Consider the following 19,443-nt stretch of genomic DNA (forward strand, 5'->3'; position numbering starts at 1 on the left):
CACTCACAAAATGTGAAATACTCCCACAGTATTAGATGATGAGACTAGACTGCAGGTACCCAAAACAGCTGCTCTGTTTCTCCAAGAGTGTGAAATAAAACCATTTCCAAATTAGCAAAGGAAAGCCCTTCCCTTCCTTTATGGTTGTATTACATCATCTCATACAAGTAGTGCTCATTTGCAAAGAGGCTGAGGGAGAGCTCGGAGGGAGCAGCTCTGGGCCCCAAGATCAGGGCAGCAACCAAGCACTGCACAAAGTGGCAGCAGCCCCAAAACCACGACACCTTGAGTATTTGGGGGATGTGGGCTTCAAAGCCCTTCAGCACCAGCCCACAGCTCTCAATCCAAATCCAAAATCTAGCATCAGTCTTCCCATCTAGCAGCCCATCAATATTTCACCTCCACATTTTATGATATTTTAACCTGTTGAGATCAATTTGACCAAAACTAGCCTTACAAAAAAAATCACTTGTTATAGCATAGCATAAGAAAAAAAAGAAAAGGCCTGGAAATGTACGTGCATTTTTATTTCCTAGATGAGAACAGTTCTAAACTGCTGTATAATATTCAGGGCAACAACTCTAATCTCTTCTAAATTAAAAAAGTACAAGAGAGCTTGAAATGCTCTGATAATTTTAAATTCTTAGGCACTGCAGTTGCTCTCAACAGTTTGTTTCAATTACATTTTCAATGCAGGAGTTTTTTTATTACAGATATTCTGGGCAAATTGCCTTAAAATGCAAACCAGGGAAGAAAGCTCTTACAGTGACCATGAGAAGCTCAATAATAATTATTTGAATAATATAAAATTCAAAAAACCTATCAAAAGAGGGCATTACATAGCCTGGAAGTCAATTAGTTTTATATTCTATTTGCCTTCTTCCTGCACCAGCCTCACCTATTTAACAAAATGCTGAATAAAATGTTTCTCGTCACACTATAAAGACAGCAGATATATGCTCCTCTCCTTCCATACCAATAACAGACATAGCAACTGTGGACAAGATATCCAAGAAAGATGATAAAGATGGATTTAGTCATACAGAAAGGCAACGGAATTCAAGATGAAGAGAATAACCCAAAGGCCGAAAGGCAAATGCAACACCTAAGCAATACAGAAAACAGGCAAGGTAATGATAGCATGACACACAAAACACGAAGTGAAAATACTTTATAAATTATTAAAATAAAATCTGTGAGGAACCTTCTGTTACGTACGTTGTGAAGGCTGGTGGCCCTACACACAAAGGGTCCATGACGGTTCCTTGGAGGGACAGACCCCAAATTGGAAAAATCTCCCCTGTTCAAGGCAACTGAGCAGAGCCTCTCCCAGGATGCTTTGCTGTGTATGCAAATGTACCCCAGTTCTGCCTCCCTGGTTGGCCCGTTGGCCTCTCCGCCCCTTTTTCCTTATATGCATGTGCCCTAGAATGTTCTGCCGTCCCTGCTTACCCATTGGCCCCTTCTGCTGCAGTGTCCCGCCCCTTTACCCTATTGGCTGCCACCCCTTGTCCCGCCCCTGTAGTGCCCTGAGCCCTCAGCCCATTGGCCCTGATGCTGTGCTCCGCCCCGGGCCCCATATGTAACCCTGGACCCCAGATTGTCGTTTTGTTTTTGTGCCGGGCCCCCTCCGTGCGAGGCTGGAGTAAAGCTCCTCAGAACTCCAAACAAAGACCCTTCCCACTTCTTTGTCATTAGTGATCCTACAAGAGCTGCTGGAAGCATGTGCTGGAGTGGGGGTGTGTGAGTGATGGTGTGTGTGAGTGTGAGTGATGGTGTGTGTGAGAGTGATGGTGTGTGAGTGCTGGTGTGTGCCTGTGATGGTGTGAGTGATGGTGTGTGTACTGCAGTGATGGTGTGTGCCTGTGCCTGTGATGGTGTGTGTGTGCCGCAGTGCTGGTGTGTGCCTGTGATGGTGTGTAAGTGATGGTGTGTGTGCCGCAGTGCTGGTGTGTGCCTGTGATGGTGTGTAAGTGATGGTGTGCCAGTGCTGGTGTGTGTGTGTTCCTGTGCCCCCGAGCGAGCGGCTCCATTGCTGGATTGTCCTGGAAGGTCGTGGCACCGCTGCCTCTCGCTCGGCCGCCAATGGGCCAGTGGCTCATGACACTACACCATCATCAACTAACCAGTTTTTCTTAAAAGCAATAAATAAAAATCCTCCCAAAGACATCATGCAGTGCGAAAGTCCCCAGTGTAAGCCATGTGGTCCAACAGAAGGGAACAGATCTGTTAATTGATTAATTGAATAATCCCACTGTCTCTCCACAGGAGCATCCCCTGTTGTCCCAGGGTGGTGCTCTGAGCACTCCACAAGCTCCCTCACTACTATTTTTTTGCTGACACAATGCATTATTCTTTTCTGCAGTAATGTGATGAAAGCTGAGTTTATCAAGTCCAGGTAAATTCCATCAGATTTTTTTGCCAGTTGAAGTTTCTATTATCTCTATGGAAATCCTGCTTTACTCGGCAAAAGCTGAGGAACTGAATGTCTTTGATAGCATTTTCTGAGTACCCTTCTGACATTGCTTCTGATCAGCATTTGAAATTTTTCCTCCCATTAAAGGTTAACTTATGCCTCTCTATCTTTTCAGCACATCTTCTAATATATGGAAAATTGCACCAGTACCTCTACTGTAAAATATTAAATAGATCTGCTATCATAAAAGAGCTCTTATCCATTCTCTAAGATGAGCATTTCCCTCTTACTTAGAAGAATGGATGAGTGAACAGATACAGCATATCACAGACAACTGCTCTTATTCCTGTTACATTTTGTGGTTGGGGTTTTATTTGCTTTTTCAAACACATGTCTTCTGTGGCACTGGCCAAGCTATCTTTGACTCTCCTGCTGCATCTATCTGCTTAAAGGAGCAGTCATTTCTTAATCAGGAAAATACTTGGCCTTTTTTTTTTTTCTTAGAGCCTTCTTGGCTCTAAGTTCTGAAGTAATTCAAGTTCTTAATACTCTTCCTCACAGCACTTAAAAGAATTGAACTACTTTTTGAATTCTTGTTTTTTCACTTCAGGTCAGGTCCTGAAACCTCAACATCAAGATTAGTGCTTTAGCCAGATCACTAATTTCACCTTACAGTGGTTATTTTCCTTTTTCATTATTCATGCTCACCTTCAGCAGTAAGCCTATACACTAGGGAAGGATACAGATTTCAGAGGCATATAAGACATTTTAAAGTTCTTTTTCATTCTAGACCATTCTATTGAAACAAAGATAAAATTTCTTCAAAACAAAACCATTTCTCCAAGGCTACAAAAATTCTATATGCTTCCAAATGAGAAAATCAATGTTACTCTTAGGAAAAAAAAGATTATTTTTCAACTCTTTCATTTCGCCATGGTTGGAGTTTCAATTCCAAGTGATCAGTTCTCTCAATTCTCACAGGTACACGCAATGTTTTCACACTATGGTTTTGAACACAAAAATAAATAAGCAGAAATATCCATTCCATTATTTTCAAATTGAGGGATGTAAAAAATATTACCTCTGATACAGAATAATGCAGTTCTACAGCTTTTTCCCTCTGCTTTTGTCTTCAACCATTGAAGTGTAACATACAAAAGACCTATCCCAGGTCTGTAAACCTGAAGAAGGACCTCTTGTGCTGATTCTTTTGAATTCAGTGTCTTTTACCCTCTGAACAGAGAATGACATTCATTATGTCTGATACTTTCATAAAATGAAAAGGTAAGTTGGCCTCTGTCAAATTAGTATAAAGACTCTTATTCAGTTGCAAAATAAGAGTGTGCAAATCCCTCCGACCCATCAGATCCACATTCAAAAGCTACAAATTCAACACCACTGATCTTTACCTGCAATGAAAAACTCTCTTTTTAAGGCTGGAAAAGACTTTTAAGATTGAGTCCAACTGCAAAATTAATGCTACCACAGCAAGGACGGAAAAAAATCACTCATGGCAAAAGGCTCAGTATAAAACTGCTCCAAACCCAGGAATCAGATTAACAGATTTTCCCTCTGAAACTTTGCACTGAAGAAAATAATGAGAATTTGGCCAGAATCAAACTTAAGGAAAAAATACTAAAAAAAGAAAGTATTATATAATGTGAAATATCTTCATCCATAACACATCCCCAGGAAGAAAGCGTTGCACTGCCTATGCTAGGCCAGTAAGGACTGGCTGGTTTTGGAAGCCTTTGAAACTCCTCTGTAGCTCCCTGATGTACCTGATGTCATATATTCTAAAGAGGCTGCAGCTTTCAATTCATCTTCTCAGGTATACATAGGAAAACTCAACTTTGAAAAGGATTGCAAAAAACTAACGTGAGATTTTGCTTCCCTTGCAAACAAGGTCCCAATTCCTATTAACTTTACTATGATCAAAACCAGGATTTATGCAGTAAAAGAAATCAGCAGAAATACAAACAGACTAAATAAACTACTCAGCAGGAATGTCTTACATAAGACATTAATTGCTACAACAATTTACAGAATATGTTTAAAATAAAAAATATAATCTAATAATGCTGATAACCATGCTTGCCAGGCAGTTTCACTGACTCTCTACATTATCTTCTATTACCTGGGCATCTACCAAACCAAGCAACCTAGATTTGGCGGGGGGGGGAGGCTATTTATTGTGGAAAAGCATCCTTGTTCCCAGAAACCAAGCATGTACATAAAAGTTTGAGTTAGGCCCAATGCTTAGATCATTCCACAAGAGTTCATAAAAAAGGCAAAGGACAACCTGTAGGACAACATGAGGTGGCAGTGCTGTCAGATGCTGCCCCTGGAAGAAGAGGAGCACATACCCTGGGAGTCAGACTGCCCAGCCAGGCTATTCCCCATGCTGTGGGAATAATGACAGACTCACTTTGGCTGGACAAAGAGAGCAGTGTGTGCAAATCCCTCAGATCCACACTCAGAAGCTAAAAATTCAACACCATTGATCTTCACCTGCAATGAAAAACTCTCTAATTAAGTCTGGAAAAGAAGATTCAGATCATCCAGTCCAACTGCAAACCCAGCACTGCCACAGCAAGGACTTGCTCTGTTCATGGTCTGACTGCTCACTGAAAAAGTCCCTGGCCCAGGATAGAAGTGGATGGTTTGTAGAGCTCAGGTCTGTACAGCTCAGCGGGTACAGAGCATGAGACTCTCAGTCTCAGGGCTGTGGCTCTGAGCCCCATGGTGGGCGCCAGCTGCAAGACTGTCGTGCCTGGTGGGGCTGTTCAGGCCCACTCCAGCTAGCTAGGGAGCCCAGCCCACACGATGGACAAAAGGCAAAAGATGAGAATTGCTCCTCTCCATGTAGGGACAAATGTCCTCAGTTTATTGACTTGATAGGAGACACCAGATCAGGCAACCTCCCAGACAGAAAAGAGAGCGTCCCCTTCCCGCGGGGGGTTTGGAGCAGAAGGGAAGGGGGGCAGAGGAAGGGGGCAACAGCCAATGGGATACAAGTGAGGAGGGGCGAGGGAAGGGCTAAACCAGGGAGGGACCACCAACACTAACACTTGGGGTGGGGGGAAGGGGAACACCATGTGGTGATAGCATACAAATCACGTGAACAGTGCAAATTACCAAACACCCAGTGCAAACAACTAAATAATTATTTAGTGCAATACAACAGCCCTCTGCGGGTCTGCACACATGGAAGGATCATCCTCAAGGAAATTATGGCCCAGCTCAGCCTAACATGTTAGAAAGAAGTGGTGCTGTCAGGTCAGGCTGCCCTGTACACAGCTGCTGAACGCGTCCAACATTTGCCTCCAGACAAACGTGAACAGCAACCCTGAGTTTGCATGTAACTGAGAGCTGTTAAACAGCTGCTGTGCTCCCTTTTACTGCCTATAAAAGGCTGCCTGAAATGTTATTATTGTAGACACTTCATCTTCAAGGCAGTGATTTTTCAACTCTGAAGGGCCAGTCACTGATCCCTCTGCAGGTTTTGTTGTTTTCTCCCTTATTCCCTGACAGTCTGCATCTGTTGCATGTCAGGCCTTCTAGTAAACTATTTTCTTGCACTGAGTCTCAGTTTGCAATGATTATGTGTTTTACACACACACTTAACAAACTTCTAAATAACAGAAGATATTTTCTGAAATGTACAAAAAATATCTGTGTATGAACAATCACCATGCTAAGAGATTTGATAGAAGAAAACATAGCTTTTATAAAAATATATATTATAAACACTTTAAAAGAAGCATTCATGAACCATACATGAAGAGGTTTTTTGCAACTACTCCCAGTAGTTCAGACACTGTGCTTAGAATACATTATGCTTTGGGGTCCGAGTCCTGTACAGTGTGAACTGGCACAGCTTTATGTGTTGGCAGCACTCTCTTCCCCTGCCTTGAGTGGAGATGCAATAATTCATACCAGGCAGAGCTGCAGTCACTGGTGTCAGTTCCCCAATCTCTTGCAGGAATATGAAATTATATAAACAGGTGTCCCTTCTCACCTGCATTTCTTTTCTAGTGATACTCCCCATTTAGTCTTCTGACCCTGGTCCTCAACCTGAATTCTTCAAAACCTATCTGGTTTCTATTGACTTTCACATTGCTGCATGAGCTTTGGGGTTTAACTGTGTATAAATTGAGAATTATATGAGCCAGAAGCTATTGAACAAGGGAAAAGGACTGCCCATTATCCCATCAGTCATAAGCAATTTTCAAAGTAAATCTCTACTTAAAATACCACTTCATTGATTGATGCTACTTATTTATTATATAATAAAGTCTCTAATAATGTGGTATTTCACTCTCATAAAAGAATCTTTTAAACTACCACTTAGGAGCAGTTTTAATGCAAGTGACATGTTGTCATCAGCCTGCCTTCAAGATTACAAACCTGGTTAAACAGCAGTCTTCAACAGCAACAACCAACCAGGCTCAGGCAGATCCCAGAACCAGGAAAGGAATGCAGTCAGGCCTGGGGCATGTACTTACTGCAACTACAACAACCATCTTTTCCATGCAGAACGGGGCACAGCAGGAAATCGATCTTCTAAGAGCTAAAGGTAGGACTGAATTGTTGCTTTACTTTAACAAGTTCAGGAATTAAACCACTACCTTTATCCTCTTCTATATGAACCACATTAAAAAAAAACAAACCTCAGCAAAACCCCCAGAGCCTCACAGAACTTTGTTTTAGTTGCTGTTTTGCCCAAACTGTTCTTCTGCCTTCACATTTATGTCCTCTCAGTGCCACCCCATCTCCCAGTTTTCCTGATTCCCTCAATCATCACTCTGATGGGAAGCTGCTGTGTTTTCCCTCTGAGCTGATCTTATGTGATTAAAGCAACATGATTTCTACCATCACTAAACAGTGTATTAGGAGCCTGGTTTAACTCCTGTAGTTAGATACTTTACCACGTTGCATTTACTTTTTTGGATGTTTCAACAGTTGCAGAAGCCAGGTTGTGTCCAGCTGTGCCAAGCAGCTGCACTACAGGAGAGGCTTGATGTGGCAGGCTGACACAGCCACTGGAAGCCCCTTACTGTTGTTGTTCTATTATTTCTCTAGAGTCCCACAATGATATCATCAGACTTCTAAAGTCCATACCTCCTTGGGGTATTCTCATGGCTGCAGATCTTCACTGACTCCTTCTGCTGCCTGTTGTTCTCTCCCAGTTCAGGGCTCCTCCAAGGCTCTCCCTGACTGGCCAACCCACCCCCTTTTATCCCAGTTATCTTCATTGGTCACAGCTGCAGCCCATCAAGGACAACAGGGACCTCTGGGGCAAAGCCTATGTACAGATATTCAAGTACATTTCCTCTACTGTACCTTACAGTGGCCAGCAGCACATCAGAGGTACCTAAACCACCTGATGACCTTTGTCTGTGCACATCTAACAGCTGCCTCCTGGCACTGTGGTGGCTGGAGGTGTGATGGTGATGCTCCTGCAGATGAGTTGGGGAGTTATGCCAACACTCTGTGCAGCCGTGCAGATGGAGCAGAAATTACAGTGCTGGTTTGGGCAGAGACTGTCCAAAGGCAGGAATGGAAAGATGTGATGCTTAGGGAGAAATATTCTTCAGCAAAAGAACTGGGAGGATGAGCTACTTAGCCATGTTCAGATGGCACCACTTGGACAAGGATCCTCTCAACAGAAACTAATTATCTGGGCAGCATTTTGTAATGAATTCATTCTTACCAAAGGTAAAGGAATAGCAATTCTTCCCTTAAATTCACGTGAGTGCATTGCAGGATCATGACCCTTTTTGTTTTTTCCACCAGTCAAGCATTCAAGGTGCTCCCCTCAGTGAATGGTACCGTAACTCCTGAAGTGTCCAGGCTCCTGGGGACCTCTGAACATGAAGGGAGGGTAGGAAACACACCTAAGCACAGACTGTAGTGTTTCAAATACCTTCTGTCTTTTCAGGCCAAGCCAAACACCCTGCTGTGAGGAATTCTTTCACATTAGTAGTATCAGAGGACTACAGAAATGGACAGATTATATTTTGATTTTCTATTCCATCTTAGTACTTAAGCACACATAAGATTTGCATCAGTTTATCTGTAGAATAGAAGTATGAAGTAAACACAGTTATAAAGCATTCCAAGATACTTGCAGGAATGAACTGTGAATATGCCAATGCTACTGACAGTAGACACAGAGTGGACTGTGGAAAGGTTTGGAAATCTGAATCACAGAAGTCTTAGCATCACTAATCCTGATTCTATTTAAAACAAAACAGAAACACCACGGGAAAATACACTGCTGATCATTTAATTGCAATATTTTAGGATATTTTCTACTGCTTTTAATTATGAAGCTATACGTGATATTTTGATACTGTCTAGAAAAAAAAAACAAGCATGGAATTTTAATATCAGGTATGCAGTTCCCTTTTTACTGACTTTGATGATTTCTTTCCTATATAAAGCATATTAAAAGGAAACAGTAGCTGTACCTATGATTGTAAAACAATTCCTTCATGTCAAACACCTTATCTAAGCCACTTCTCATGCAAAAAGATGAGAATTCAAAAACATCTGAAAGCAGTTAGTGGAGGAAAAAAAAGAAGTTATCCAAGTTAGAAGAGAGGCTGTAGTAGTAACCAATAATAGCAACTTTCATGCATATGAGGGCGTGGTTCCTGGCAGTCAGATATATTCTTGCACATCTAGATGCAAGTGTGCCAAGTGGTGGCAGCAATAAAACTGTAAATGGAATAGCTACAACAGAAAAACTTTGCATCTGAGCTAAGAACAGCATCACCCAAACAGCCAGTCCTGAATCAGGGCACTAATCTGTTTTTGTAAGGACTGCCAGGTAGGAAAAATAACAGCATTTCCCCACTACTAGCATAAAATGAACATCTTACCAGTATCTTTTGTGCTATTGGCAAGATCACTAAGATTAAAAGGAATATGTATACAAATATTTCCAACATATAATAGAAAAAGTATGGCTGGGCTGCAGCTCAGCTTAAGCAAGAGATGCAACATTGCAGTGGAAATCTCATAGGAGTATGCTGAGTGATGTTAGCTCTTTCCCTCTTAATACCATAATCCCTAACACAGAAAAAGTCTAATTCTCTTTTGAAGAAGTTCTCAGTCATTACTGGGATCTTACTCAAGTATGGGCTCTTCTGGATGTTGTTGTTAACATTAGTTACAAAATGAAATACGTAGTAATGGGGAGGAGACACGGCATTTTAATTATGAAGGAGCAGAGTGTGGTCTAGAAAAGTTCCCCTTGTCTCTTTCTCCTCGGTCATTTGTGTGCTGCTATCTCATTTGTACAGAACTTGAGCTGACATTCAAAGGTAGTTCTTTATCTGGTGAATACTGAACTGTGCTAATTGAAGTGACTTTTGCTTTTGTTCTTTGTCTCTCAACTATAATTAAAGTTTCTAACTGGAATTTACAGGCATGCCTGCAGTGTGTTCTCACAGATGAGGCGCCACAAGAGTTAGGGTGCCCTGCCAGGAGATGAGGAATAAAGGCTCTGGCCCAGGGGTGGATTGCACAGCTCCTCTGCAAACACTGAGGACTCTTGCACAGCTCCTGCAGGCAAACAGTGGCTTCCACATCATTATGTGACAAATAAGGCACAGCCCATGCAGTGAGTGAGGCTGACGGATGGGATTTTCACATATTTCTGGCTTCATCATCCATAATCTACTGCAGCACAATGCCACTAGTGATCAATCTGAAAGGCTCTTGGTGAAGGAAGCCAGTGCAGAAGAGAGCTGCAGCATGTGCAGCTGGGCAGGGCAGGAGAGAATCAATCTGCAGCTCACCCAGCTCATGCTCCCAGTTCACTGCGAGGCACAGGGGACAAGGCCACCCTGCTGCTCTCTGTTTATTTCTGAGATACTGTGAGGATTCGTCTGCTGCATAGTCAGATCAGGTAACTGACAACTCCTGGGTACAACTCCATTCCATTACTCCACAGGGTGGAGTGTTATGGGATCCTCTCAAGAAAGCAAATATAAAACATAGTCATGTAGAAAAATCATTCAAACTGGAGGGATTTTTCAGTTTCTCTGGTCACTCCCACATTTCCTTTACACCATTTTTGCATGTATTACTTTTAAGCTTAAGTGATCTGCTCATCTGTCTTTGAAAACCATGTTTGAGGCCATGCAACATTATTTTTCCTGTCAAGATTTGCCTTGAAACCCTTTCACTTAAGCCCATGTGTTTAGCTGGGGAGACACAGGTCTTAACCCTCTTGTCTGCCAAGGCAATAAATCCAGCTGTTATGTAGGAAAATGGAAAGGTTTTGGTAATTTGAGTCTTTGGCACATATTACAGTAGCAGGACAAGAGCAGAGAAAGAAAAAAAGGAGATTTATAGGAGGGGTTTTCACAAGAGCAGGGTTTGGAATTTGACACAGCTGCATGGTGTGAAGAAGGTGGCTCTGCATTTCACATTTATGGAAATGACACAGTAAATGAAGTAAAAAAGCAGGCATCTTCAGAGAATCCCTAAATAAACTCTGAGTATACCTATGCATGTATGCAAAATGTTTTAAAATGCATTGCTTCATTCATATGACATATGCACAGTTAAGGATCAGAAATGAAAGCTTTTATCAGCAAATCTGGGTCAGTGCTGACTCTCATATTCCTTAAATTCTTTCAAAATTAATAAATCCACTTCCTTGTCAAAGCATTATTATACCACTGCTTCTCAATCTACAGCAGGAATAATGCTGCCTCTATTTAAAAGAGCTACTAAACATCTTACCAAGGGTTTGTTGCAGGAAAACAGTGACAGGTACAAGGTGGTTCCTCCCACACAATCTGCTAACAGCAGCAGCAAAATCAGAGATCATTAGACAAACTTACCTGTGGTGTCATTCCGTGGCAGATATACATGATGGGGATATTCTCTGTGTCTGGCCCTTGATCAAGGCACAAATCACTTTTCAGGGAATTCTGCAGCTAAAACGAACAGAAAGAAAAAGAAATCAAGCACGTTTTATATGAGAAAAAGATGGTGTGATTACTTTATTTTCTTTGAGAATATAAATTGTATGTAGTTGAGGAAGGAAATATGCAAAATTAAAATATGTTACAGTGAAGATCTTGAAGAGAAAGCATCTGGACTAAATTCTTCCTTGCAGATAATCTAGCACCACTGATTTCAATAATGTTACACAAAGTTTCAGGCAGGGTATATTTCAAAAAGCCTTCAGAGATAGCAGTAATTTTTTGATAAATGTTTTAAAAATATTTAGTCTCTGGTACACACTATAGAGAGAACCTGAATATATCCTGCTGAGCAAGATAGATGAGGTATTAAATAGCTTGTAAGAATCTCTATGAGAATCTTCTGATTTCTCGAAGTTATTCTAAAAACTGCTTTTTTCAGCTGACATCTGGAGACTTCAGGGCAATTGTTATGCACCAGCTCCCCTGATTATTCTGGGCTAACCCACGCACAGCACTGAGCAGACTGCAAAGTACTTGGCCCTGGTCAGCCCTGAGAGAAACCTAGGCTATGCTAAGACAGAGTTTCCTAAGAGTGAAGTGCTAAATTCATGAGCACAGATAGCTGGGAGGTCTGTTCAGGGTGTGAGGACAAAGATGTGCACTGCATACCCATGGATGTGCATAAAGGTGTTCAGTGGTGTTAGGTGGCTCAGAGAACAGGACACAACTGCCTGATGGAAGGGAGATGTGGTTTGCAGCCACCTGTAATTAGCTGGGCAGCTCTGTCAGCTGTGCACAGGGGCCTCTTTTGAGGAAACCAAAATAATATCTTTAGAAAGAAAGCCTAGAGATACATGTAAGAAGAGTGGGCAAACCAGAGGCTGAAGCCAGGCAGTGAATAAAATCAAAACCATCAACTCATCTCTACAAGACTTCCATCTCTAAACCTAACTCTAAATCCAGTAACGGACAGGATGCATCTCAACACTAGAGGGAAAATATGCGTTAGGTATAAATTCTAGCATTACTCTCAAAAATTAAAGCCTTGAGCATTACATAGAATCTTCTCTCTCAAAGCTTTCTATTTCTTATTCATCATGTCAGCATAGCCATGACTCTAATCACAAACAGATGTCTAAGCACCCCCTCTATCCAAACCAGTGATAAGTATCAGCCTTATTAATTCATGCCTGGGTCTATCATGACCTGTGAGAAATGACCTCACACTTGAAAATTTCAAAGGTTTATTAAACCTTAACAAATACAACAAATAACTGAGTAATGAGAAAGCACAGCACTGGGAGTGTGGAACTAAACCACCACGTGCTCCCCCACGAAGTGGCTGGTTCCACCTTTATGCAACTGGTGTTCCATCAGGTAACCCTGGCCCTCCCAAAGTCTGTCAGTCAATTCCTCACTGTCTATAGGTGGAGACTGCTTCTCTGTGAGAGGAATAGCAGATTTGTCTTTCCAAACAAGCTGTGGGGCTGCTGGTAGGTAAAACTAGCACTGGGAGATAAAAGAAACAATGGGAAGGATTCCACTGATTGATGAATGGAAAAAGATACTTGCTTTTACAAATTAACTTTAGGTTTGCTGAGAAATGAAATTAGACATTGAAAGATGAAAGAAACAATGGGGTAGAAACCCCCCTAAATTCCATAGGAATTAAAAATTAAAAGGCAGGGTTGTACATTAGAGGGAAATCTTCAGTTTTAGGCATGTCAGGAAGTCTGAACCTCTCAAGTACCTCAGCCAATGGGGAATAGGAGAAGGGTTGTATATAGTAGAGATAATTCATGCTATTAATGTATAAAATATTGTAAAATCCAAGCTATGTCTTTTGACCACCCCAGCCGGGAGCAGAGTCTTATTTTTAATCAGTTAGTTCTGGACAACTGTTAAGATAATATCAAGTCTGTTAATGTAAGAATGGAACCTTCCTGAGCAGTGATCACCAACTTCCCTGGAATGCAAGAGGGATCTGCACCTCCAAGATTGCATCTACTGCACTGAGCACCACTTCCCTGGAATGCAAGAGAGATCTGCACCTCCAAGATTGCATCCACTGCACTGAGCACCGGTGCCGACTTCTCCGGAGTGCTCTGACAACATCCAGACACCTGGAACTGGACTTTGTCTACCCCTGCACGTCTGGCCCCAGTTCTGCATGTGAAGGGACACAAAGGAACATTGGGTCACTTCTGCCTCAGGCAGAATAAACTGCATAAAAGCTTAATGCATGAAGCAGCCGGTGTGAACCAAAGGGCAGACTGACATTTTGGTGGTCGGATCCAGGTTCACCCAGCGCCAGTCCCGGGGCTGACGCTGCCCTTGGCTGTGGTGGTTTTTTTTCTGATTGAAATTCTGTTTTGCTGACAATCTAATAAATCCTTGCTAAATTTTCTTATACATTTGGCTCCCAATTTGATCATTTATAACAAAGGGAAATGCAGCCAGGAAATTGGGATAAAAAGGGAGGCTGCATCCTCCAAAAATTTGAAAGATCCCAGGGGAATGCCCTGTGGCCTCTCCCTTTGTTCAAATAAAGTAAAAGGACTCTGTCTCCTTTTTGGACATAAACCTCTGGTGTTTGTGGATTAATTTTCCCAACACCTGCCATTTGACAGGAGGTCAGGTGTTGCCATGCTGTGCCTCCCAGTACCTAGCCTGCCCTCCCCTCCAAATGCTGGCTACCCAGGCCATCCAGTGACAGCAATACAAGGAGGAGGGGAAAGAGCATATGGGGAGAACATACCACAATAACATAACTCTACACCACTAAAACTTCTCTTAACATGCACACAGTATTAATCCCTTAGTTGGGAGAGCCAGTCATCGCATTACCCATCTATAACACTACCTCTGTGTTTTCAAAACTTCTTCCATCAACTCCAATCCTAATGCTTGTCCTGGTGTGAATGTTATAAACTTTTCCACAACAATCCCCATAATAAAGGAAGCAAAAAACCAGAAACAAAACAGCCACTGAGCTGTTAACTAATAATGCTGTTTCAAAATCTGAGGCCCAGATTCTCAGAACAATCACTTCATAAAATCTAGTGACTTTGTGGCAACCAACAATTAACCTGAGTAATGCAATTTTGGCCTACCAAGACTTAATTTTAAAAACAATACAAAATATAACAGACAATCCCTGTGCTGAAACCCACAAATAATGATTGTTACACTGAATACAACAGCTTTTGGCCCAGTGACATTGCTTTCCTCTAAAAAGGAGGGTACTGCACAATTTAGAAAGAAGTTTGCTTCCCAAATATTTACTCTGCCACCAATCCCAACCCTAGCTATATTCCACAGCATAAGCTAGACCTGAATGCTGCACCCATTTTCCTAACTCTCACAGAACACGAGGACATGTAGGATTTAGGAAATAAATATGTGGGGTGTCTCTGTAGGTGCCTATATCCTAGCCTTTACTCCCATTCTGACAACTTTTTCAATTACTCAGGATTTTTTAAAATTGATGATAATGCTATAGTAGCAGTATCTCTATTTTCTAAAAAAAAAAAAAAAAATGAAGCCAGTTGATGAATGGAAGCATTTAGAGAATCAGAAAGCAGCTCACTTGCCTTGAAATATCACACCTTTCTCTGCTGTAACATGTGCAAGCAAACAGCAAAGCAGACAGAAAAGATCAGACATCCAAGTGATTCTTTTACTAGAAGGATAGGGGCACCTAATCTTGTGTCATACAACAGTATTTCATACAACAGTAAGCTGTGTATTTCACAATATGTGCCTTCTTTATCTGTTGTCATAGTTGTTCACTACTTCCTTTGTGATGGTACAAACAGGACCTGCTCTTCCCATCTCTCTCAGCTGATGATGATGATGTGCATTATTGGGCAGTATCTAAATCACAGGATCATAGAATGGCTTGGGTTGTGCTGGGGGTTGGGTTTCTTCTGTTCTTTCCTTGTTACTTGTGGAATTTCTTCCCACTGAGTTGCTGAAGCCAAGCTTCCCCAAGAAGCACTGATGGCTGGGTGCTGGAGAGGAACTCCTTTGGTTTTGGGGAGTTTCTCTGGGGGGCAGGCAGAGATACCACGATGTGAAAAATGCCTATTTCATGATTGGCTTTTCGCAAATATTAAAATGAATATTATATGCGTTATGTTAGAAAGTGATGCTGTATTAATTCTCTTAAGTACCGTGTTAAATATAGTTTTAGGTTATAATATATTGTTAAAATAGAATCTATGCTATGTAAGATACTTTTTTTAAACAGAGGACTGGCAGTGAGATAGCAGCCACAGGACACCTGAATCTTTCAGAGAAAGAGAATTTATTGCTCCATTATCAGGAGAAACAAACTTCCTGCCTCACTCGGGCAGGATGACACTGTCAGGATTCAGAGGAAGAAGCTGACACTGCCCAGACAGAATCCTGTGTTTGAATGGAATTTATGCATCATGGATGAGGTGTATGAATATACAACAGGCTGTTGCTTTTAAGGGTTAATCCTCTGTTGACATGGGCCCATTTTTGAGCTTATTTTGCCTAGAAAAGGTACCTGGACTGTCCGAACTCTTTGTCCTTTCTGTCTCTTATTGTCCTAATTCAAATTGTCCAAATTATTATTACTCTAATTATATTGCTATTTTTATAACCATTTTATTACTATTAAACTTTTAAAATTTTAAAAACAAGTGATTGGCATTTTTCACACACGAGAACGGGGGCAGGTGAAAAGAGACAGGCTTGGGGGCAGCTGTTGTCTTGCTCTTTGGCATCAGGAGAGGATGGCCAGGCTATTGCTAACTGCGAGGAGAACTCACCAGCACTGCTGAGCTCAGCTCTGAGGGACCGATCACCATCTGCTGGTGTGCCCCAGGAATGCTGAACCTCGCGTGCCCCAGGAATGCCGAACCTCGCGTGCCCCAGGAATGCCGAACCTCGCGTGCCCCAGGAATGCCGAACCTCGCGTGCCCCAGGAATGCCGAACCTCGCGTGCCCCGGGAATGCCGAACCTCGCGTGCCCCGGGAATGCCGAACCTCGCGTGCCCCAGGAATGCCGAACCGCACCTCTCCCCGCCCTGCTCGGAGCTGGGCCACTGCTGTCCCACTGTCCCTTGTCCTAGGGTGATGTTGTGATGCTGTATCCCCATTCCTGTGTTCTGTTCATGCTGGATATCATGTTCTGTGCCTTCAAGGCTGGCTCTGAAGAGCGAATGTTTTGTTTTGGTTTTGCTATCAGCCACTCCCCTATGGCTGGTGAGACACACAGACAGGGCAGTGCATGGTGCTGCTTTTGCTTTTTGCTTGGCTTTTCACTTTGCTCTTGCTCTTACTTCTGCTTAGCTCTTGCTTTTTGCTTCTGCTCAGTTAGCTTAGCTAAGCCATCCGAATTTTTCCCTGGACTGTTTCTCCTTTCCCTTTTTTGGGCCTACTTGAACCTGCTCCAGACTGGGACCTGGGAAACACCGAGAGTTTGCACCTTGTGGCTGCAGCAGCTGCCCCAGCACAGGAGGGACTGAGAACAGAGCAACCACCCCCAGGAGAGATTTTCTGAAGTTGTCATCTTTGTCAGAGCGGTGACAGAGTGGTGTCACCTGGTATTGTTCCTTTTGTGTGCTGGGGGTGCTGTGCCTGTTAAATAAACAGGTTCTTTCCACTTCTCTCTGAGGAATCCTTCCTGACCTGGCTGGGGGGAGGGCACATGTGGGTTTGCTTTCTGGAGGGGCCCCTTCTGGAGGTTTTCTCCCAGATTTGCCCTAAACCAGGGCTGCCCGCTGTTTGTTGGGCACTGCTGTGGATTTCTGCACGCCACAGCCACACCCTGAGCCTGGCCCACATGTCCCTGCAGTTCCACCTTCTGCCAAACTGCTGATCCTCCTCACCCAGCAGCCCAAGATTTCTGCTCATTCCTGTGATAGATGAGTAATGCGATGATTGGCTCTCACAATTAATGGACAAATAGCATGTACATAGGCTAAGAAAAGTTTGATAGATTTATAGTTATGCTGTACCCCGTTATCAGGGGGCAGCTGGAGTTGGGACATCTGGGAGGGCTGGCTTGTCATCACTATGGGACACCTGATCTCCAATCAGGATTTGAGGAAGAGATCTCCACCACTGGACAGCAAAGAAGGGGTTAATGGACAGAACTTTGGGAGGGGTTAAAGGGTTAAAAAGGGAAAACCTCCATTGTGAGGGGGCTGAGCACATGGTGGGGAAAAATCTTTTGCTCCCAGCACCGTAACCTTTTTTCTTTACTCAGTCTTCTGTGGTACTTTTGATAAGGTTTAATAAGCCTTCCTAAACTATGAAAAGTGAGTAGCTTTTTCTCACATTCCTGCTGGCTGTGAACAACAAAGGGGAGAGTGCCTGCAGTCAAGGAGACTGGTACTGGCTCCCTGGTTCTGTTTGTTGTTAAGGCCACAGTTATTGTTTTGTTTTGCCTTGATATAGATAATAGTAAAGAACTGTTATTCCTATTCCCATATCTTTGCCTGAGTGCCCCTTTAATTTCAAAATTATAGTAATTCGGAGGGAGGGGGTTTGCATTCTCCATTCCAAGGGAGGCTTTCTGCCTTCCCTAGCAGACACCTGTCTTGTAAACCAAGACAGGTCAGAAGACACATTAAAGATTACCTCATTCCAACCCCCTTCCACTAGACCAGGTTACTCAAAGACCCATCCACCCTGCTCTCAAACATCTCCAGGGACAAAGAGTTCATGATCTCCTGGGCAACCTCTTCCAGTGCCTCACCACCCTTAAAGGATTTCTTTCAAATATCTAATTTAATCCTGCCTTTGTTCAGTTTAATGCCATTCCCTCTTGTCCTATCACTATACATCCTTGTGAAAAGTCCCTCTCCAGCTCCCTTTAGCCCTCTTTAGGGACTGGAAGGTTGCTCTAAGGTCTCCCTGAAGCCTTCTGTTCTCCAGGCTGACCACTGTGCTCAGTATTTCTGTAAAAAACTCTTCTTACTCTTTCTGGTTGATGAAAATCTCTCAGCAGAGTATAAAACCACTGTTAATGATTTTCCTTTTGACTTGCACAATGTGCAGATGATCCTAAGATGAGTACTTTAGCTCGTCCACAACCCATCCTTTATTTATATTGTATCACTTCCACCTGAAAAGATTTTTTGTCCAGAGCCACCTACAAGCAGAACCATGCACTACTTAGCTGCTATGCCTCCTTCTCCTCAGGATATTCCCCACTTTATTGGATCACAGCATCACTGAGGGCAATTCCATGGCATGTGGCAGAGGCTCCTTGCACACAAGCCTGATTTTGGCATTGTTCTGAACTAATTTGGGAGGTAACCATTAAGTCATGCATTTAGCAATGACCTAAACCTTTGCTGGAAGTGCTTTTCTTGTGTGCCTGTATGAAAAGCCAGCATGGTTATTTTAAGCTATTATCACAGGGGCCATGGAACTTCACAAGATGTAGCATCCCTTCATTTGCCGAAACACGGCAGCTGCTCTGCGGCACCCTCGGGGCTCTTCCAGAGCCAGACTGGCCCACTGCACAGCTCAGTTTTCTGAAGACAAACCTTTCACTTGCATGATCTGCTCTCACATTTTCTAATTAGGATTGTCTTACAAAAAGAAAAAAACTAATTCAAAGGAATCAATTTTTGTGAAAATGACAGTGGAAGAGAATGTGAAAAGGTCATTTTCACATAGTAGACCTACATTCTTGGTCTACTCCCTTATTATGGGCCTGTTTTAATTTACTCTGCTCATCTTCCATGCCATGCACACCTGCTCTCTCTGTTTGGGGCCCTGTCAGTGTCTGAGGGGCAAGAATTGCTTCTGCCCTAATTAGCACCATGCAACTCAAGCTTGATTGCAACACAGACAAGAGCACTACTGTCCCACAAGGAATGATGAGCCCACAATGCATGGATTTAGCTGCCCTTTCTGTTGGATGCAACGTGATTCTGGAACCTCTCTAGTGGTGCTTTCTACATGGGTTAGGTATGTGAGATTTGGTTAACTTGGAATGTTAGTCTTTGATTGTGATACCTGTTCTGGGGTGGATCAGCATCTCCCTTAAATGGCTAAGTCTAATAAGAGAAAGCATCAGCCCTTAAC

The 19,443-nt window shown here is 42.7% G+C and overlaps 1 protein-coding gene across 2 annotated transcripts in view; it reads right to left on the reverse strand.

Moving 5' to 3' along the window:
- Window positions 1-19,443, reverse strand: part of GALNT18 (polypeptide N-acetylgalactosaminyltransferase 18) — a 222,045-nt gene that overhangs the window by 36,364 nt on the left and 166,238 nt on the right. For both annotated transcript variants that reach the window (XM_054634744.2, XM_054634743.2), the window contains exon 10: window positions 11,281-11,376. In XM_054634744.2, the coding sequence (XP_054490719.1) occupies window positions 11,281-11,376 (96 nt within the window). The remainder of the gene's footprint in view (window positions 1-11,280; window positions 11,377-19,443) is intronic.

The sequence above is a fragment of the Agelaius phoeniceus genome, chromosome 6, assembly GCF_051311805.1.
Source record: "Agelaius phoeniceus isolate bAgePho1 chromosome 6, bAgePho1.hap1, whole genome shotgun sequence".
Taxonomy (NCBI): Eukaryota; Metazoa; Chordata; class Aves; order Passeriformes; family Icteridae; genus Agelaius; species Agelaius phoeniceus.